This window comes from Lagopus muta, chromosome 2 (genome assembly GCF_023343835.1).
Source record: "Lagopus muta isolate bLagMut1 chromosome 2, bLagMut1 primary, whole genome shotgun sequence".
Classification (NCBI taxonomy): domain Eukaryota; kingdom Metazoa; phylum Chordata; class Aves; order Galliformes; family Phasianidae; genus Lagopus; species Lagopus muta.
The window spans coordinates 79,243,631-79,263,475 of NC_064434.1; the positions used below are offsets into that span (position 1 = coordinate 79,243,631).

Sequence of the window (19,845 nt, forward strand, 5' to 3'; positions counted from 1 at the left end):
TTATTTCCTAATAACCTTAGGAACGGCACAGAGGACAGACAATAAATGGACAAGTCCTTTTAATAATGTGATCTTGCTCTGTTACACTAACTTGTGTTTCTGTTGCTCTTGTCAGCAAACTTTTCCATATAGGAAAAGCTCCTGTTTCATTTGAAATTATCTGTCAGAAGTGAATATGCTCAGCCAGGTTCTCCCACTTTTCCCCAGACAGACACATACCTCTGTTCCACAGCAAAAAGAAATACGTGTACAGACATCCAGCTAAATAATATTTCTTATTAATCTTTGCGTTGCTGCTAAACAGTCCAACTTAAAATATTTAATGTTTGAAGCCACTTAGGGGCTGGAAGAGTAACTATAAAAATAAATAGCTTTATTGTTCTTTCAGTTCCTCTCAAAAAGTATTTGAATAATTTGCCTTTAAAACTGATGTACAACTGGAAATGACAGTTTGAGGCTGAAGTATATATTGCCCTAGTGGGGAGTAAGTCTATAGAAGACAGTGGATTGAGACAACTGGTATTGAGAGAAAATCACCTACTTTACACTGTGCTTGTTATTGGTGTTTTTATACCAACCTAGCTTCAACAGAGTGCATTAGCAGTGTAGCAGATAGGTTGAGCAAATGAAAGAGGGTTGGAAAAACACCCTCTTTCTGATCTAATGGATTCTCTTTGTCACTTGGTGGCTCTAAGAGCTGCAGTGCTGCATTTTGCAACAGACACGATTATTTCTACGGGGAAGGAAGTCTCCAGTGAACTTTTTGATACGTTTGCATAATGAAATCTCTAAGTGCCAATAGGAGGATTCTCTGCTACACACAGCAGTTGCCAAACTGCGGGGAAAGAAAGAGAGCAGCGACGAAAGTCAATAAGCATAACTGCTTAGTTAGTTCTGTAGTAATATGATGTGATTTGATAGGATTTCATGGTGAGAATCCCTTGCATAAAGCAAATTATATTGAAAAGCATAGGCCTGGCCATATTGAATCTGTTTTGCTTGCCTGAAGGCTAGATAGAGGAGCTGCAGGCTTCTCCCAGTGTCACAGGCTTTACTCTGTGCAGTTCATCTACCATGTGTATGTGCCATAAGAGTTACTCTGACAAGAGAAAGTTATAGTGCACAAGATTTCTCTTTTCTGTTTTGGCCACCTCTTTTCTATTTTGCCTCTTTTATATCAGATTTATTTTTTCTATGAATATCTGTGCTGCTAGGCCCCACTGTTTAAAGTGCACTTTACTTCAACAGACGTGTACAGGCTTTATTCCATTCTGCTCTTCTGTGTGGCCTTGTAATAATTATGATAATGCAGCCTTTAATGTTTTCTTTTCAGATGCTGACGAATGCCAGCTCTTTGGACAAGAAATCTGTAAAAATGGCTTCTGTTTGAATACACAGCCAGGTTATGAGTGCTACTGCAAACAAGGCACATACTATGACCCTGTTAAGCTCCAGTGCTTTGGTAAGTTTATTTAAAATGGTCTTGTCACTGTAATGGTATGCAGATGGGCAAAACAAGCAGACTCAAACAGCTGAATTCCCACCAGAACTGCAGTACTCCCAGTAAGGGGAGAGGTACACAGGGCCTCCAAACTCCTGTAATAGCAGCTTTTTCAGAGGCACTGGGTCATTTCTTTTCCCTTCTGCTTGGCTGGGCAGCAATTTTGGCTGACATGGTAATGGCATGTAGAGCAGAGATTGCTTTATTTGCTTCCTTTCTCAGCAAATTGCTCCCACGAGTTTGCATCTCCAAAACAGCTCCTTGTGCTCCCTTGAGTGTAGTTTAGAGCTGCTACCAGCCCTTATCCAGGCAGCACAGTGATTGGAGGTAGCTCCCTCCCTACAAACATACACTGCTGCTTTACTACACCAGCTAATATTTAGCTTTCTGCTCTTTGTACATGGGGCAAACATCTGAAGTCAGTGTGGTGAAGCCCACCATACATTTGTTAAGTGTGCTGATTTTAGTATAATAAATCAACAGAGGTATGGGTTTTTTGTTTGTTTGTTTGTTTTTAAGGACAGATTATTTTCCACAAGGAGTTAAAATGCAATGTGAAATTACAGTTCAGGTCTCTGAAGCTCAGTTTAGTCCACAGAATTTTGTACTCCTTTGGTTCTGGTATTCAGCTAAAAATTAGTGTCACCCTTGCTTTTATTCTGTAAGCAAATAACCTTGTAAAATGTGCAGAATAGCATAATGAAAGGAAGTAATTTTTGCAATCACAGTAAGAGAGTCTTTCACCTTGGGTTTCTAAGATTGTTTCTTTACAAAGTTTGGTTGGTTTTATTTTTGTTTTTCTTTGCTAATTTAAGGTAATTTCTTTTAAGTATGGCCTGTTCTTCCCTTTGGGCTAAATTTCTGCTTTTCTTCTCCAATCCAAACTAAGAAACGTTGTGGCCAGATAACTTAATCCGTCCTTCTGATGAGCTCATGAAGGGTCTCAGAGAGTATGCCCACCTCTAATGCCTGCCAGTACTATCCCACAAGGATAGGAACTTGTGAACCAGCTGCAGCTGTGCTGGATGCAGGGTATGCCTGGCACTCCTACCTCAGCAAACCTCCTCATCCAGATGCTTCCTGGTATCTGAGGATTAGAGATCACCATCCTGCTCATCTGTCTGTTCTTCTTCATGGGCACAGGCAGGATTTCAGTACTTAACAGAAGACATGCAGGGAAATCTACTCCTACTGTAAGAAAATATAAACACTGATTAACACGATACAACTGCTTTGTGCTGGCTTTCCTTGATACATTTCCTTCCATTTTAAGACACGGATGAATGTCAGGACCCAAACAGCTGCATTGATGGCCAGTGCATTAACACAGAAGGATCTTACAACTGTTTCTGTACACACCCAATGGTTTTGGACGCAACAGAAAAGCGATGCATCAGACCAGCAGATTCAAGTGGTATGATCCATTATATATATTCCTGGAGTGAGTACACCTCTATAAGGTGGTGCTGACGTGGCTACAGACCACAGTAAGCTTAGTATGGGTCGTGCTTGGATGAGCCTGCTCTTTTTTTTCCCAAGAGGATTTTGGAGGGCACTGCTTAGTTCATCACCTGTTTATCCAGAAAGCAACATGTTGTAGGACTTCACAGGGCTCTACCTTGCCATGTTAGACAGGAGACTGCTGAAAGTATCAATTAAAATTAGGCTTGGGCTGGGGAGTTTTCCACTGCTGATTCACCAGCTCTGCATTGGCCTCTTACAGCTTTGTACGCAAAGAGGTGCATCTTGCTTGCAGGCTTTGTGAGACTGGGATTTGGCTGTAGGCTAACTCTGGAGTTAGTCCACTCTAATTCAGAATGAATGACTGTGAGCTTCTACCATTGGAATAAAACCAGGAATAACAAGATATAGAAGAAAACATCTTAAATTATATCTATGCTTTCAATTGATTAATATTTGAGTTGCATCAGGCTCACTTTTCAAGCTGTGAGCTGCAGTGACGCTACTTAAATAATATTTTTCGCATTCTTTTGATTTCAGTGGACACTGATTGATTTCTGAAAAAGATGTCAGCTATTCTGAGATTCTTAGAAATGTTTCAGAAATCCAGAGCATTTATTCAGTCTGTACAGCTTAGCCTATGCCATGCTCAACTTTTAAAGAAACCTCACAATGTTTTTTATTAGTATTGGCATTGCATAACCATAATCCAGACCTCTGGTCCCTGTAACTCTCAATAAATTTTCCTAAGGTGCTTCTGTGAAAGGAAATGTGGATATACAGACCAAGTGCCTGATTTAGTCATGCAGAATTACAGAACTGGTATTTTTGAGGAGCAGTGTAGTCATCCTCTTGCCTGGAACTGTGAAAGGACAACAGCATTCCTATGGTTCAGTCTCGAGTTAAACAAACAAAAAGCAGGATTGTTCTTTGCTTTCATCTAGGATTTGAAGAGAAAAGGGCCCAAAAGGGTGTTCCATCATTCAATACTGTGGAGAATACATCAATGACCTTTTCACCCAGCATAAAGCACTCAAGCCTTGTATCACTACTGGCACTGTCCTCCCTGCTGCAGAGGACAGCACACGCTGGTTCCTTTGTACCAACAGGATTTAGAGCTGGTTGCAGATAACCAGTGCTGCTCTTCACTGCATGTTCTGGCAAGTTCTTAGCGAGTATCTACCTAGATCTTTACACTTGCAGAACACACTGTAGATTTTTGTTGTATACTTACCTGCACACTACTGCATCTTGTGGCTGTATCATGTAAAAATGTAGTTAATATTTGCATGATTTTGGTTTGTGACAACTCTTATATTTTGTTCTGTGTTGGAACAAAATCAAAACCTTTCAGATGTTTTTATAAAACAATTGTGCTGTGGTTTTTACTTTCCAAGTACATTAAGTTTTCTGTTCTCCTTTTGATCAAGTTTTCAGATTGCTACGACTAGGAAGTAATTGTTGCTGCTGAGAATTTTGTAAAAACTAGTATGCCTCTGAAATATTCCAGCAAAACATATTCCAAATATTCCAACAAAAATACATGTTTTGTTAATGTTGGTAAGAATGTGACAGTAGTTCACAGCAGTATTCCGTCTCTAACAATAGCTGTACGTGGATTATTAGGGACCAGAAGAGAGCAGATAAACAGTACTTCCCCTCATCCCCCACCCCCAACATTCTCCCAGCCTCTAACTATTTTCAGCTGATGGGATTTCATTAGTCTGATGCAGTTTGTTTAGTTAATGGGATTCTTCCAAGAATTAATCCAGTCTTCTGTTGAGCCCATGTAAAATTGTTGTTCAGCTCTGTTCTAACAGTAACGGTTCATTCTGATGCTATTGCTAGTCATGTAAGAAAAGTAAAGTAACCCTTATTAAAGGTTCATTCCAGTAATTCTCCAAATATTCACCACTGTCCAAACACTGCTTTTTTGTTTTTTAGATCTATGCAAACTTCCATGACAGCAAAGCTGAGTCAGTGCTAAGCATTCAGCAATATTCCTCCAAAATCATGTAGTCCAACTGTCCACCTACCACCAGTATTTCCTATTAAACCCTGTCCCTCAGTACAACATCTAAATTTCTCCTGAATACTTCCAGGAATGGTGACTCCACCACCTCCCCAGGCAGCCCGTTCCAGTGCCTGACCACTCTTTCAGAGAAGAAATTTTTCCCAAAACCGATCTGTATCTCCTTGGCACAACTTGAGACCATTCCCTCTAGTCCTATAACTAATTATTAATAACTATTGTTAACTGTTAATAATTACTAATAATTATTATCATTAATGAATGGTTATTTCCTTCGGAAATTTTAGTTTTTGTGTATTTTGTGTCTAATAATGCCATTGAAAAATCAAAATCTCAAGGGATGAGTCACCAACCACTTAAATTTGCTTAAATTTGCTTAAAAATGCTTAAATTTGTATTTAGTAAAGTCCGTCTTGTCGTGGACTCACAAGCAGTAAAGCTAGGTTAATCTCTAGTGTGTATTTACAAAACTGTATTATGCCAGTATCTTTTTTTTAAACAATAGTGCTGCAAATATGATGTAATACTGTCTTCTCCATCAGAACAAACTGAAGAAACTGAGGTCTACCAGGATCTTTGCTGGCAGCATCTAAGTGACGATTTTGTCTGTAGTCGACCTCTGGTTGGAAAGCAGACTACATACACTGAGTGCTGCTGCTTGTATGGTGAAGCCTGGGGCATGCAATGCGCCTTGTGTCCGATGAAAGAATCAGGTAAGGAAATGAACGTTTCCATTCTTGGAACAAACTCTGACATGTTTAATCTCTTGCATCTATACCTGGGCTAATAATGAATAAAAAACCCACAACCCTTCAAAAGCTAATGGAAATTGTTCTCCCTGAATAAGGGGAAGCCATTACGGTCCAGGTTTTGAAAATGTACTGCTTTTATTTTTTGGAATCTATTGGACCCACTTCTTTTGGGTGAATCTCTCAGTGACTGGCAGTGTAGGACCCTGGTGAAAATAGGAGGGTATCTTAAGAGTAGCAGAATTCCTTACCACAAAAGAGAAATTAAAAACTACCTCTGGAAAGATACACATAGTTCATGTGCACACATGCTAATACTCAGCAGGCTACATAAATGATTCCAATTTTTGTTGCAGGTATTACACATACAGATATATTTTCAGTGTGATGTTCTGCCAGGCTGGCTGCAAATAGATGTTTGCTTGATAAGGGTCTGCTAAATAGTGGTTTCAAATCACTAAATCAAAGAAATTGTTGTTATTATATGGTTACATGCTTGCTTATTATGAAATGTTTAGAGAAGCAATTTAAGATAGGTAAGGGAAATGAAGTACAATAAGGACTAAAGGATTTCCAAGGATGTTAAAGAGTGTTTTAGAGCACAAACTGACTAGCAGGTCATATTTTTTTATGACTACATTTTGGTTTAGCGTTTAGAAATTAGACATTGTTCCAAGATACTTCAAGTAGAAACTATGTCTTGTGGCGAGTACAAAAGCTAAACAGATGTAGAGATATGTTGTTACTGACACAGACATTTTCTGTGAGCTGAAAACTGGAGAAGAGACCCCTAGAAGCAACAAAGTTGTATGTCAGCTCATGAGGTGATACATCTGTACCTTTAACAGCCCTGGTATTGTAGAATCTGGTACCATAATAACTTGTATGCAATCACTGTTTCTTCCATATAAACTGTTGAAGTGCTTAGCTTGGATGTGACTTTCTTACAAAGTGTCGTTCAGTAACATGGTTCAAAGTACACAGAAGAGCTTATCAAAGTACTAATGGAGCTGTGTTCTTGTCTGCCTGGGTTTTATCTTTTCAGAATTCACTTGCAAGTTCCTTGAACTGTTCATATATATCTTTCTGTGTTTGAGTTTGCTTTGGAAGTACAGTAACTGGAAAAAAAAAAAATCTGACTTTGGTGTTGGCCAGAGTAACTACTGGTTAATGCTCACTCTTCTTCAGGAGACTGAAGAAGAAAAACAATATGACATAAGCTGGACGTGTACAGAATGAAATTACTACATTGGCTAGAATAACAATTGAAATGGAATGAGAAAAAAAAAAAAAACACAAGGCAATAATTCATGGTGAGAATTGTTGCGTTGACCTGGAGCTCCTCAGATGGAAAGACAGAGCAGAATAAAGTAGAGTAAACCTGAAAAAGAACAGAGAACTACCACAATGGTCATGGAATGGAGAACCCATCTTAAAAGGGTAAATGGAAAAAGCCAGACTTAAATGCAGAATAAGGGTTGTAAATGGTAAGGCTCTGCTATATCAACATCATAGATAAGTCCCACTAGCTTTTAAATAATGGTATCCATGTTAAGATAATGAGGGAACAAATTCAGTTTGAACATGTTTAGACTTGAAATTACATCGGTTTTAATCCATCCAGAATCCACAGGATTCTGGAGCAGAAACCCTGTGACAACAGCAGGATGCAGATCCCAACTAACTAGAAAGGACATGAGTAGTTCTTTAAAGAAATGATATGAAGGATCACGATGGGTAACAAGATGCCAGAAGTCACTTGGATGATTCTCAAAGCTGAAGAGCACTGCAAAATATCTGCCTTAAATGAAAGTACAAGGCATACTTCGATCTCAGACAACTTAAATTGGATTGGAATATAGAGAGTTAAAAAGAACAAAAGCATACTGAATCTTCAGTATGTCAAAAAAAAATCACCAGCATTCCTTAGTGTAGGTGGTACATGCTCATGTGTCCTTGCACATGTGCACGTGCACACACACAAACCTGGAAACCTTCTCCGTTTTCAGGAACATTTACCAAGAAAAATTTGAAGCTGACTGAACTGAATAAATGATTCATTTGACATGTCTTCAGTTTGTAGCACTTAAAGTGATATCATTGGCTCAAGAGAGTGCTTTCACACCTCTGGGCCAGCAGGTCACAGGTTCAGGTCCTGGCTGGGGAACCTGGAATTTCTCCATTTTTAAATAGCTGTGTATTGTGTTGGCCAAATTTACTACTGAAGGTGTTTGCTTATTTTCCAAGTTAGGGGCGTTCTGAAGATTTGTGACACATGAAAAAGAAGAGATGGGGATGCATTACCACTGACTTTCACCATGAAATGGATTAGATAACTAGATCATTCGCTGATCTGTGGTTTCTTCTTACATTATCTATACTCTGCCTATATAACTTCTTTAAGATTTACAGTTAAGGACATAAGTATCATAATTATTTTAATTATCTTATACCCAAGGATCTAGATGTTGCAGTTAGAAGGAAATACAGGGCTACAGCTATGAGCGATAGAATGTTAAGCACCTTCTAAAACAAATGCATATGGTGTCCCAGCCTTTTCTGAAAGCACTTGAATTTTTCATTACAAGATTTAAACTTCCTGTTTGAATAAGATCCAGCATAGAAACAGTGGGGAGATAAAGAGTTGATCCACATAAATGAAAAAGAAATCCATCCATTCATCAGCATGGAATTTATGTAGTTGCTCACATTCTTGAAAACTAGTGATGGGGATTTTCCTACCTTCTGGTGCTTGATCAAACAATTACCCCTGAAAATGACGCTGTGTATTTGGAGACTGAGACAAAAAGAATTAGCAATAGTTTAAGTATTGCAACTGAGCAGCAACGTATTACCAGAGGTAAGGCTAGTAAGTATTTTGAAGGCACCACCAAGGAATAAACTAAAAATACTAATTCAAATTCCTGACAAAAATAGTGCAAACATCAAATATAGTGATGTGATTGAATGTATCTTATTTGCATTAACAATTTTGCAGGATAGGCCTTCTTGTCATTAAAAGAAGGAAGCAAGGACAGGTTGATTCCAATTACATTGCTTCTAACATTACAATCTTATGATATCATTATGTTACAGAAAAAGACTTTCAATGTTTGCATCCAATACCAAAGTCTTGAAAATTTAAAAGTTTTGGTTCCTTTCCTGGAATTACTGCAATCTTAAGCTGCACTTGCCCAAAGAACTTTCAGTTATTGTCGTCAAGAAACTTTTGAGTTTCTTAAAAACCCATTTGAAGTTTTAAATATCACTTGCAATCTCTAATAATTGACAGATTGATGAAGTTTGCGAAAGTGGGTATTTTTGTTTTAGATAACAAAAGTAAAGCATCCATTCCTTAAAAAGCCTGTCAGCCAACCTGCCTTTAGATGCTCTGCTTCTTCACTCAATTTACTGTTAGTGTTGTGAAGACCCAACAGTTTCCATATGGAGTGCATGCTCTAGTAATTGGCATCAAGACAGACTCCAATGGGTTTAACAGCTGGGTCAAAGTATCCCTGCCAGAAAACGGAGAAATAGGCCAAGACTGAAAAAAAATCTGGAATCCAGAATTAGGCCATAGACATCTCATGCTAACCTGAACATGTAACACCCGCATTAAAAATCTGCTGAGACTCCAGAAGCTCTTGTGAGACTCTTACGGGATGGAAATGAATGTTAGGCAAGGTGTGTTGTTTCATGGTACAGTAAGTTTGAAGGGAGGGGATAGAAGTTAGAAAATGTGGAGTAAGGAAGTGTGTCAGGGTCAGTGTTTAATTTAAGGAGACTGTCTGTTTTTATATTTGTAAAATGTTTTTCAGAAACCTGCCTAGGACTTTGTTTTTTGCAGTGCAGTGCCTCCTTTGCTTCGGTAAGCAGCTTAGGATGCTAGGAAGGTGGAGTTAATGCCCCTGAACTAAAGATATGCCAGCCTGTTAAGGGGGATGTCTCCTCTTCCTGTATGTAGGTAGCTGCCAAGAGAAGTTCTGATATGGAAAAAGGAGGTAGGACTGGGGCTCTGCATTTCTTACAGACATTTTAATAACTATTTACTGAGGATGAGGATACATGGCTGCATCTATAGCAAAATATATAGCGTATAAAACTTGGTGGTCTGACTACTAAGATAATGTCATTAGGACATTTGTGCAACTGTAGAGAATACTGCTGTTCCATTTTTCAGCCTGTTTACCTGTTTAAACTTACACTTTTTCAGCATTTTACTCTGACATTTCGTGGGTACGCATTTTAACTGGAACCATTTTATGTTTAGAAGATCTACAGAAATAGCAATGAAAACTCCAGTCACTAGATGTTACAGGAGTTTATACTTTCCTAACAGGAAGTGCCTATGTCCATGCAGGGAGTCTGGAACTAGTTGGCTTTAAGGTCCCTTCCAACTCCAACCATCCTACAATTCTCTGATTGTGTTTTGTGTTCAGAAACTGCTGAAGACCTGTGCTACACTTAAAGTTTCTCTTTATCTCCACTGTAGTATAGGCAAAGCCCAGACTACTGAGAGAACTACCAAGGGCAGTGGCTAACGTGAGTCATCTGGAGTGTTATGTAGGAGAATGTAGGATTCCTCTTGGCCAATTTCATGCTTTTTATACAGAAAACCTACATGTGTTTCAGTCCTACCAGCTTCCCATTCCACCAGGAAAAAGAAATAAGCACCCTGATGGTTAGATTTGTCTGAACTATTCCAGACATCTACTTCAGAATGAGATGGTGTCCTAAAAGTAGTTATGTCTTTCAGTGGACTAAGAAGGAGCACTGGATGACTAACTCAGGTGCAGACCATGGAGATGCCTACACATGATGGTTGAACTTCATGGCTTCTGGCAGAACAGATTATTTGGATTGCATTTTTGTGGCAAGGAACTTTGTGTATCCTTCGTAAACATTGAGTTAGTTCTGGGCTGAGCTTCCATATTATGAGAACATGTTGTTCCCTCTGAGTTCTGGCTGGTGCCCCTCATGAAGATCTTGAAGTACAAGGGAAACCAATGTGTATAAACGATGAGTTTCCATCTGTACTCTTTCAAGATGGTAAAGATCAGCAGGGAGGCACTGGATTGATTTCTGGAGATCATTGTTCATCTTTCCATTTAGGATGGCATTGTGCCTGCTTCCTTTCTGGTAAGGATCCTGGACAAATGAATTACCTTTGGGGCACAGAAAATAGTAGTGATTGGGTCTTGAATATTTAAAGTCTTGTGCTCCGTTGTGCAGATTTTTGGCTGCTTTCATTTCTGTCAATGATTTTCAATGTTTTTTTCTGAAGTGTAGTAGAATAACTTTGGAAGTGTTTTGCTCATGGAATTCCATGCATATATGTAAGTCAGCAAGGAGTCAGAAGGCCATTTGCAAAGCTGTGGCAGAAACACTCTGACTTTTAACAATCTACCACAAGCAGTAGGAGAAAAGCTTGTTTTAGGAAATATGAGCAGCCTCAGATGAGGAACATAAGGAAGATTTTAATATCATGAGGTTGGTACTTCCTTCAATTTTAACCAGAGCTTTATATCCACTGAGAGTTTTCCTCAGCAATTTCAATTAGAGTTTCTTCATGCAAAAACTTGTTCTGTCATGAAAAGTCCTAGTACCCTTCATGTTTTCTTGAGTACCAAGAGTTGTAGCATATATATGAGTGCAGTCTACCACAAACCTCAGCATCTGTTTGTGAAAGATGTTGATAAAATTATCTAAATTGTCAAAGAGCACAGTCTAAAGGTACTACAGAAATATTTTCAGCTTCAGTTCACAAGTGATGCAATCTCCTGAGACAGCAGAAACTCAGCCTATTCAGACTGATGTCCAGAAGCTCTGATTGGGAAGGTACCTTCATTACATGTAATACATGTTTTGTTGGCTTTGTCCTTCCCCCCAGTAACGTCTTCCATAGTCGATCTGTTGCATTTTTAAATAACATGAAGGGATTGCCATGATGTTGATAGCCTTGGCTGCTTTTTAGTTTGTGCAATGATGACAGTTCTAAGAAGCTGGAAGAGAAATAAAGCTTGCTTTATAGGCAGGAGGGAGGACTGGCTGTGGTTCAATCACGGTTGTGTCAAGAAACGCCTTTTTAATATAGTATTTTGTCTTAGATGCATGAAATAGGGAATGTTTTTTCTGACTAGAGAGTTTAGTATTTCTATGACTCCAGGTGCAAGCAAGGCCCGCACAAGCTTGTGCAGTTACAACTTTATGCAAATTATATGTGCAGCTGCATTTGTGCTAACAAGAATCTCAAAGCGGTCCATCCATCCCTTTTATGTTCTGTCGTCTTGTCAGCCCAGCTTTCACCACCAATTATGGCTAACATCTGTGCCAGTATGCATGAGCATCTAGCTGTAATCCCATAACATATTTGTTTCATGTGCATGCATCTGCCTTAGAAAATGTCCTTTATGATTTTGGAAGTATAAATCAGCTTCCTTTTATGATAGCTCTGCTATGTTATACAATAAGCTGTCTCAATGTTTCATATCAATGTTGTGAGAAAAAGACAGAAAAACATGAGGCAACACAGATTAACTCCTTTTAATTGCCCCTTGTAACAGTAGTTGCATCATTATTGCTGATCGCAGCCAGAAGATGAGCTAGCAGAGAAAATGAATCTGTGTGAAAAAAGTTCTAGCATTGACTGTGATTATAGAAAACACTTTTTTCCATCATTTTATATGAAAGACTATTTTGAAAGCGAGCATTAATTTCTATGACAGCTGAAATGTTTTTGTAATTCAGAGGTTGTTACAGATTGCTCCTTGTTCTCTGCCTCCCTCCTGCCTTCATGATGTCATCCTCCTCCAGACATCTCCCCGGGGCAGCATCATGCTGTTCACTCATTTGTACACTTGCTGCAGCTTTCTGTGCACTATTCATATGTCTTCACCAAAGTATCTTATAGCACTTTGTTTTAAATTGCTTCCCTGGGAAATTGTGACCAGCGCAGTGCGGTGACCCAAAATATATTTTTAATTGGAACTGTAGGAACATAGCATAGCAAGGGGAAAAGTTTAAAACAACAACAATTATACATACACATCTGTCTTGCAGTAACTATCATCCTGTAACTATCATGCTGTTCTATCATCCAAAGAGGGAATCTAAAGGCATCCAAGTCTCTAACTAACTTTGATTCAAAACGCCAGTTCTCAAGATTTTCCATAGCATGTCCCTCCTAAGAGCCTTCCAATCTTTGTACTTTCCTCTCTGCCCACCCTTTCCTTCCCTAGGGAGAAAAGCAAGTACGACTACATGGTGCATTTGGTTATTGGTACTGAGTTTCTGCTTATGATTTCTTAGGTGGCTTGCTGTTGCTCTCCTTGGTTTTATCTAGTAGCTGAATCAACTATTACTTGGACAATTAAAAAGAGCATACAGTACACAAAGGTTATTATAGGTAATTTTGAAATCATCACAGTATGTATCAAAACAAGCGTGTACATTCTATATAGGTACTATAGATGTATACATTGTGAAGTTAAGACTACTTAAATGCTTTGCAAGCTTCTGTACTAGAACTGTATATACAGGTTATATATGGGCTATTAAAGATCAGATTGCATTAACAAATGGTTAATTAAGCATGATGGACTCCAAGAGTTTAACAGCGTATTACAGTTGTAAGTATAGCCTTGTGGAAGACATTGATACAGTTAAAACTCATTGTAACAAATGCAAATCTTACAGTAAACTCTAAGACAACTCTTCATCATTTTGTTGCTGCTAATTTAGTTATAATGAAACCTAAAAAGGCAGACATTTCACGTGACCAGCAAAGGATCAGTAGTTCAGCATAAAAGAATGGAAGAGTCAGTCCGAGATGACAACCCAGCTGTTCCTGTACTTTGAAGTAAAATGAGGGGAAAGGAAAAAATAAGGTGATTCTGGTAACAACTGTTAGAACTTTTCGTTATTATAGTAACTCAGTGGGAAGCTGTGCATTAAGGAATGTAGGTAACATTATATACCGAGGTTTTTTTTATGCTGGCTGTGTTTTGTTTGAGTACCATAGGATATCTCTGTTGGGCAGTGTCCTTTTTTACCTGGGTGAGGAGGAGAGGATTGTTCAGGTATACAGAGTACTGTGTCTAAATATAATATAAAGGAGCAAAATGGAGAAAACCCTCGTGCTTGGAGCAGAAGGTGGTTGAGGTTTAGAAGGATTTCTAAGTAGCATTCTGCAGACGTGGGCTGGAACCCAGTGGCAGTTTTACAAAATGCAATGACAAGCTCTGCACTCAGCATAGTATTTTACATTCACAAGAGCCGAGTTGCTGGCCACAGGATTCAAGCAGACTTTTGAGCACCTTATTCTTTTTGGTACAGTGTGAAGCCGTCCCATGTGAAGGAGATGATAGTACCTAGGAAAACCAGAAGACAGTGCTGAGCAGCAAAAGGGGCTGTCCTCTGGGCTGTCTGGAGGCAGTCTGGATATATCCGACTATTTGCTGTCTGGGACAGTTCAACACAGCATGAGGTTTCTGGCTTTGTAACCATCTGCAATTCTTGGATTTTGTATCTACTTAGGGCTTTTTTTCCTCTCTCTCTTTTTGGTGGTTTTCGTTCCCGTCCTTACTCTGCCTGATTCTCAGAACACCAGGCAATCTTCACAGAAACAGATGCTAAATAGTCTGTAGCAAGCATAAGGGAGCACCTGGATTACTGGATTTTAACAGAGTTTCCAGTCTCAAATAAGTTACCATTTACTAAAAATACTGGAGACAAACTGAGGGAGCACAATAAATCAAAAAAAAAAAAAAAGAAGATCAAACTCTGTACACCAGCATTTCAGACTCTGACACCTAAAATGAAGAGCTGCTTTGGTATGTTTTCGCTCAAGAGGCAGAATTTCAGTGTAGCTATTTCTCCCATACATTTCCCCTTGCCCTGTCAGGTTTGCAGCCAAAGCAGACCTTGAACAGCATTAACAATTAAGCCTGTGGTTTGAAGAATGGTTTGCAAAGGAGTGCATGCTATTTTGGAAGGGTTTTTATTCTGTGATTTCTGCAGGTTGGCTGGCACTGCCAGAAATACAGCTTCTTTTGCTTCCTTTGGGATGTCTTCTGCTAGCAGACAAGGGCTGGGAGAGCCTTTATTAAACCAGCAAAGAGCATAAGCATAGCTAGTTCTGGTCAGGGGTGCACTGGCAGTGGGACACACAGCATCCCTCGGCTCAAGGCAAGAGCAGACCAGAAGAACATGACCCATAACTTTTGGTGCAGTTACTGACTGAAATCTATCCCTGGTGTTATCCCATTATGACTTAATAGTCTGCATTTGGCTCGTTACATTTTAATGACATTCTTCTTGAAGAGACAATGCTTTGTGGGAATCGCAGATTTATGGTGTTTCTAGGAAGATAAGTTTATTTCCAGCTAATATGTGCCACAATACACTGCGACTAATGCAACGCAGACTGTGTTACAAGTGTGATTAGTTTTATATCCTCTTTTCTTTCTCCCCTCAGAGGATTATGCCCAGCTGTGCAACATTCCTGTTCCAGGATCTCGACGGCCATATGGACAAGATGCTTTGGTTGACTTTGAGGAGCACTACACTCCAGAAACTAATCCATACTTCATTGAAGATCGTAAGCAAGTTTCTCTGTTATGTAAAATGCTTGAAATGAGGGTTGTAACTTGGATTATTTCCCTGTAGCTGGCTTTATTCTTCTGTTTGCTTCTGAGTAATGTGTCCTATTTATTTTTTACTTATTCCTATGACATTAGCTTTCAGTCAGGTGTTTTGGTTCAAGAGCCTGTGTTGTATAAGAGTCCATTTGGGCTCAGAGTGCAATTTTAATTTTTAATACAGTAGAACATTCTGTGCCAAATGCACTAAATTTATATTTACCAACAGATTTACAGCTGAAGGTAGAGAGGAGCGCCAGTTTTCTTTCTCACAAATTAATTTTCCACTGGAGCTTGGGACAGAGTTCTTTGGAGTACATTTAGTTGAAAAGAGACACACATACACACACACACACAAAAAAAAAAAAAAAAAAAAAAAGGGAAAAAGAAAAAAATACCTCCATGCCAGTATTTCATGATTTTCCAGCACAATTCAGATGGAAGAAATGGAGAGCGCGCAAGCTGTTCTCTCTCTGCAGTGAAACTACAGAAAGGATGATCAGAGAGCATGCATGCATACAACCTTCAGGAATGGGCTGCAGGCAGGATGTGAGGGATTGTGTACAACATCTCAGATGTCCTTCAGGAATGTCCAGGCTGTTGATGGATCTGGCCCAGCTTCCTGTTAAGGCCTGAGGGAAATAAATCCTTACAGACCTCAGTATATTCTTCAGAAGCAGCCACTTGGTGTAGGTCCAACGTTTTCATCACAGAAAAGTGGTATGTATAGCCGAAGTTGAAGGATATATGTGGAGGATAGTACAAAAGGGCAGAGTAGAAAGAGCAAGGCAGTAGAGAAAAGAGAGACCCGAGAACCAAGACGGGATGAAATGTATAGAAAAAGACAGAACAAGCAGCGGGAAAGGGAGAGAAATTTATATTGCAAGGTGGCTTTGCAAATTGGTTACAACTGTTGTAACAGTGAATAAGTAACCAGGTTTTACATAAACCGATGGTTTGTGCGTTCACTCTACTAATCATACGTTATGGGACAGATGGGGAGATGTATTATACTTTGTTCCATTCCAGCCCCAGTTTCACCTCCACTTCTGTGCTATATATTCATTATGCTGGTAGGCCAACAGAGTCTCGCACGCTCCAGCTTTTTTCCTTAGAAGGCCTTTTGATGTGATGGGCTGCCATCTGCAGTCCTGTTACAAACAGCTCAGTGAACTGAAAGCTGGTTGAAAAACTTACGCAGAACTAAGAGGAGCAATTCAGTCTTACAGAAAATCTCTGAATGTGTAAAAAATGTCTTTTTTTTTTTTTTTAAATACATATCCCTCTTTATACATAAATTCATAATGAAACAGGGAGCCTTTGGCTACTCACCATTGAGAATTATGACATGGAACGACGGGTAGATTACAAGTATTTGTACTGGCACTGATTGCTGAAGTACCAGCCAAAGAGTTATTAACCAAACCCACAATAGTAAAGCAGTATCTGATTTCTTCTTACTTTCCTTAAGGCAATCAAATTTAAGTATTTTCCCCCATAAGCACACCTCACTTTTCTAGAATACTATTGTAAAGAACTTTTGTCCCAGACTGCACTACCACTGCTTACCTTTGTTTACACAAAAGTTGATATACTTAAATATTAAAATAAAATGTGCAACTGAGAAAACATTGATTTATCCTTTAAAAAATAGACAAAGCATGCCATTTCATTTACAAAAAAAAAATAAAAAAATAAAAAAATAAAAAAAAATCCCAAACCAAAAAGCCAACCCTCGGGTTTTTAAACACAATTTTAAAATACAGCACTCACTAAGTCATTCAGTTTTCATCTTGAAACATCAGAGCACTCTTCTAGTGCATTTATGACTCCAGATGGTGTAGCTCTGCTAAAGCTGACCTACATTCTGCAAAGTCAACTAACATTCCAGCAAACCTCCAAGAGAATTTCAGTCTCACTCTGTTTGGGTGTATATATTCATTCAGCAGCGCAATAACTAACTTACTTGTTGGTAATTCTTTCTTCGCTCAGGTTTTCTGAACAGCTTTGAGGAGTTACAAGCAGAGGAGTGTGGTATTCTGAACGGATGTGAAAATGGCCGATGTGTGAGAGTCCAGGAAGGCTACACCTGCGACTGCTTTGATGGTTATCACCTGGACATGGCCAAGATGACTTGTGTTGGTGAGCACAGCGTATTTACTACTTATTCTTCTTTTAGCCTGTCAGTTTTATTCGGTCACTTGACCTAAGCAGAGGCTAAGAAAAAAAAAAAAGAAAAAAAAAAAGAGGATACTGATGATTACTGATGTTCTATTAAATATGCCGATTTAATCTTGATTTACTGCAAGGGCTACAGAAGTAACTGCGGTGCTGTTCCTCAGTTCGTGACAGCTGTGTTCAGTTAAGAGCCTAGAAATGAAAAGACACACCCTTGTGCAAGGAAGCTTAAACTTGTATCAACAATGCAACACTGTAGCATGGAAAGCAAAGCTTTTTCAATAGAGAATAGATCTGGATCCAGAGCAGAAGAGTAATTTCAGGAGCGAGTTTTTAAAGCAGCTTTTAAGCATTATCTCCCAAATATTCAGATATCCATTTGGCAGGACATGGTCCACTAACTCTCACTGATTTCAGCAGTGAAAATAAACAGTCTGTCCTCTCACTCATAAATTAGTCAATCTGCACAGCAGACAACCAGGACATCTAGTGACTGTGTATACAATTAAAAAACAGGGAAAGGTGAAGCGGCAGGTAGAAGATGAAGCAAAACAACCAGCACTTCTCAGCTTACAGCCTATCACAGGGGGTGTGTGGGTATTTGTCAGTGTCCGTGCTAACCCTGCCAGCAGTGTGCTGTGTAACGCACAGCTTTGGTCTCCTAGGTGTATCATGGTAAGCTTACCTGCACGCCTTGTAACCTTTAGAACTTTACAGCAAATTGGCCTCCTTAGCTCTGGATGTTTCAGGCCAAATGCTGCACATTATGGACTACAGGTAATTTGCTGTTCATACCTGTCTTGTTGGCAGCACCAGCAAGGCCTGAAATACTTGCTTTTGAAATACAGATATTATACTAAGAACCAGCAACACTCTTCTTATAAAGCTACTTTCATGCAATCAAATGGAAACCTGTAAGTGGTTATTGAAGTTTTGTGCCACCGCTTAAGTAATGTAACAATTTAAGGTTTTCAAATACACTGATTTCCTATGGTAACTACCACTTCTTCCCAACAAAAGGTTTGTGTGTTACAGTTTTTGGGCTAGCCCATTACCACCTGATCTCAACTGAATACATAATTCTCAGTGTCCTCCTACAGCCTACTCTGCTCCTGCCAATGCTGGAAATAAATGTTTTACCTACATGCTGAAGTACGTGTGTTTTGCTGTCCACTTTTTGCAGATGTGAATGAGTGCAATGAGCTGAACAACAGGATGTCTCTCTGCAAGAACGCCAAATGCATTAACACAGAAGGTTCGTACAAGTGTTTGTGTCTCCCAGGGTACGTACCTTCAGACAAGCCAAACTACTGCACACCACTGAACTCAGAACTAGACAGTGAACTGGAGTAGAGGAAAATCTCCATATCCTAAGCCCATATACTCTGCACTGTATAAAGAAAAAGAAGAAAAAGTATTTAACTTGAGAAGAGGAGGCACCAGAGTAGTGAACATAAGGGGAAAAAAGCATTAAATATGTGTCAAAGGTGAGACGTGATGGGCTGACTGCTGGTCAGCTTCACTGAAGTGACAGACCAAACCAAATGGACACATTACTCTGTATGAAAGAAATAATCAAGTATATAGTGTGTTCATAAGAAAAAAAAAAAATCATTGAAAATAAGCAAAAACAGTGCTGTTATTTTAAACAGAAGAGCTTTAGTTTTCTGTTTCTTCGTTGTTGTTTTTGTTTCTGTTTTGTTTTTACTATTGCTTGATTTAATTTGGCATTTAAATAGTGATGGAAATATTTTATATTACTATGTCATTTTTGATTGTTCAGTTCCTTGCCTACTGTTTCTTCTCAGACCTTTTTTCTGATCAGTACAAATTATTTGATACAGATATTCTTAGGATATTTTATAAGAACTGTTACACAGGGTAATGCTCCTTCTACTCTGGAACATTGGTCAGTGACTTGTTTTAATTTGCCAGTTGTCTGCCCTGTGGAGCAGGCACCATTTGTTTTCAAATGTTTATATACCTTGGAGAAAAGTCCTTGTATTCATTTTGTATTCTGTATGGTTGTTACTGCACTTAAAGTCTCTAGAACCTTTCTTGCCAAGTTCAAAGCTGCTAGTGGACAACATTGGATTCCTTTTGTACATTAAAACAAAAGATTTTAGCTCACGTCTGTATTGTAATGTGTAAATTGAACACGAGAGATCTTGTATGATTACCCTAACATATTAAAGCTGTATATTAAAACTCAATAAAATCACCTTTTTTTAGAAAAAGCTATTTACTAATTGTAGGCTTTTTTATTTCCCTTATTGGTATTTAAGT

The 19,845-nt window shown here is 38.9% G+C and overlaps 1 protein-coding gene across 6 annotated transcripts in view; it reads left to right on the forward strand.

Annotated features, from left to right (window-relative positions):
* Positions 1-19,783, forward strand: part of LTBP1 (latent transforming growth factor beta binding protein 1) — a 181,009-nt gene extending 161,226 nt beyond the window's left edge. For 2 of the 6 annotated variants that reach the window (XM_048937545.1, XM_048937551.1), the window contains 6 exons: positions 1,334-1,462; positions 2,775-2,915; positions 5,537-5,707; positions 15,219-15,341; positions 17,374-17,523; positions 18,743-19,778. In XM_048937545.1, coding sequence (XP_048793502.1) covers positions 1,334-1,462; positions 2,775-2,915; positions 5,537-5,707; positions 15,219-15,341; positions 17,374-17,523; positions 18,743-18,912 — 884 coding nt within the window. In that variant the 3' untranslated portion in view covers positions 18,913-19,778. Of the gene's footprint in view, positions 1-1,333; positions 1,463-2,774; positions 2,916-5,536; positions 5,708-15,218; positions 15,342-17,373; positions 17,524-18,742 lie in introns of all 6 variants that reach the window. The other 4 variants (XM_048937548.1, XM_048937550.1, XM_048937549.1 and 1 more) reach the window with 3 other exon arrangements.
* The last annotated feature ends 62 nt before the right edge of the window (positions 19,784-19,845 follow it).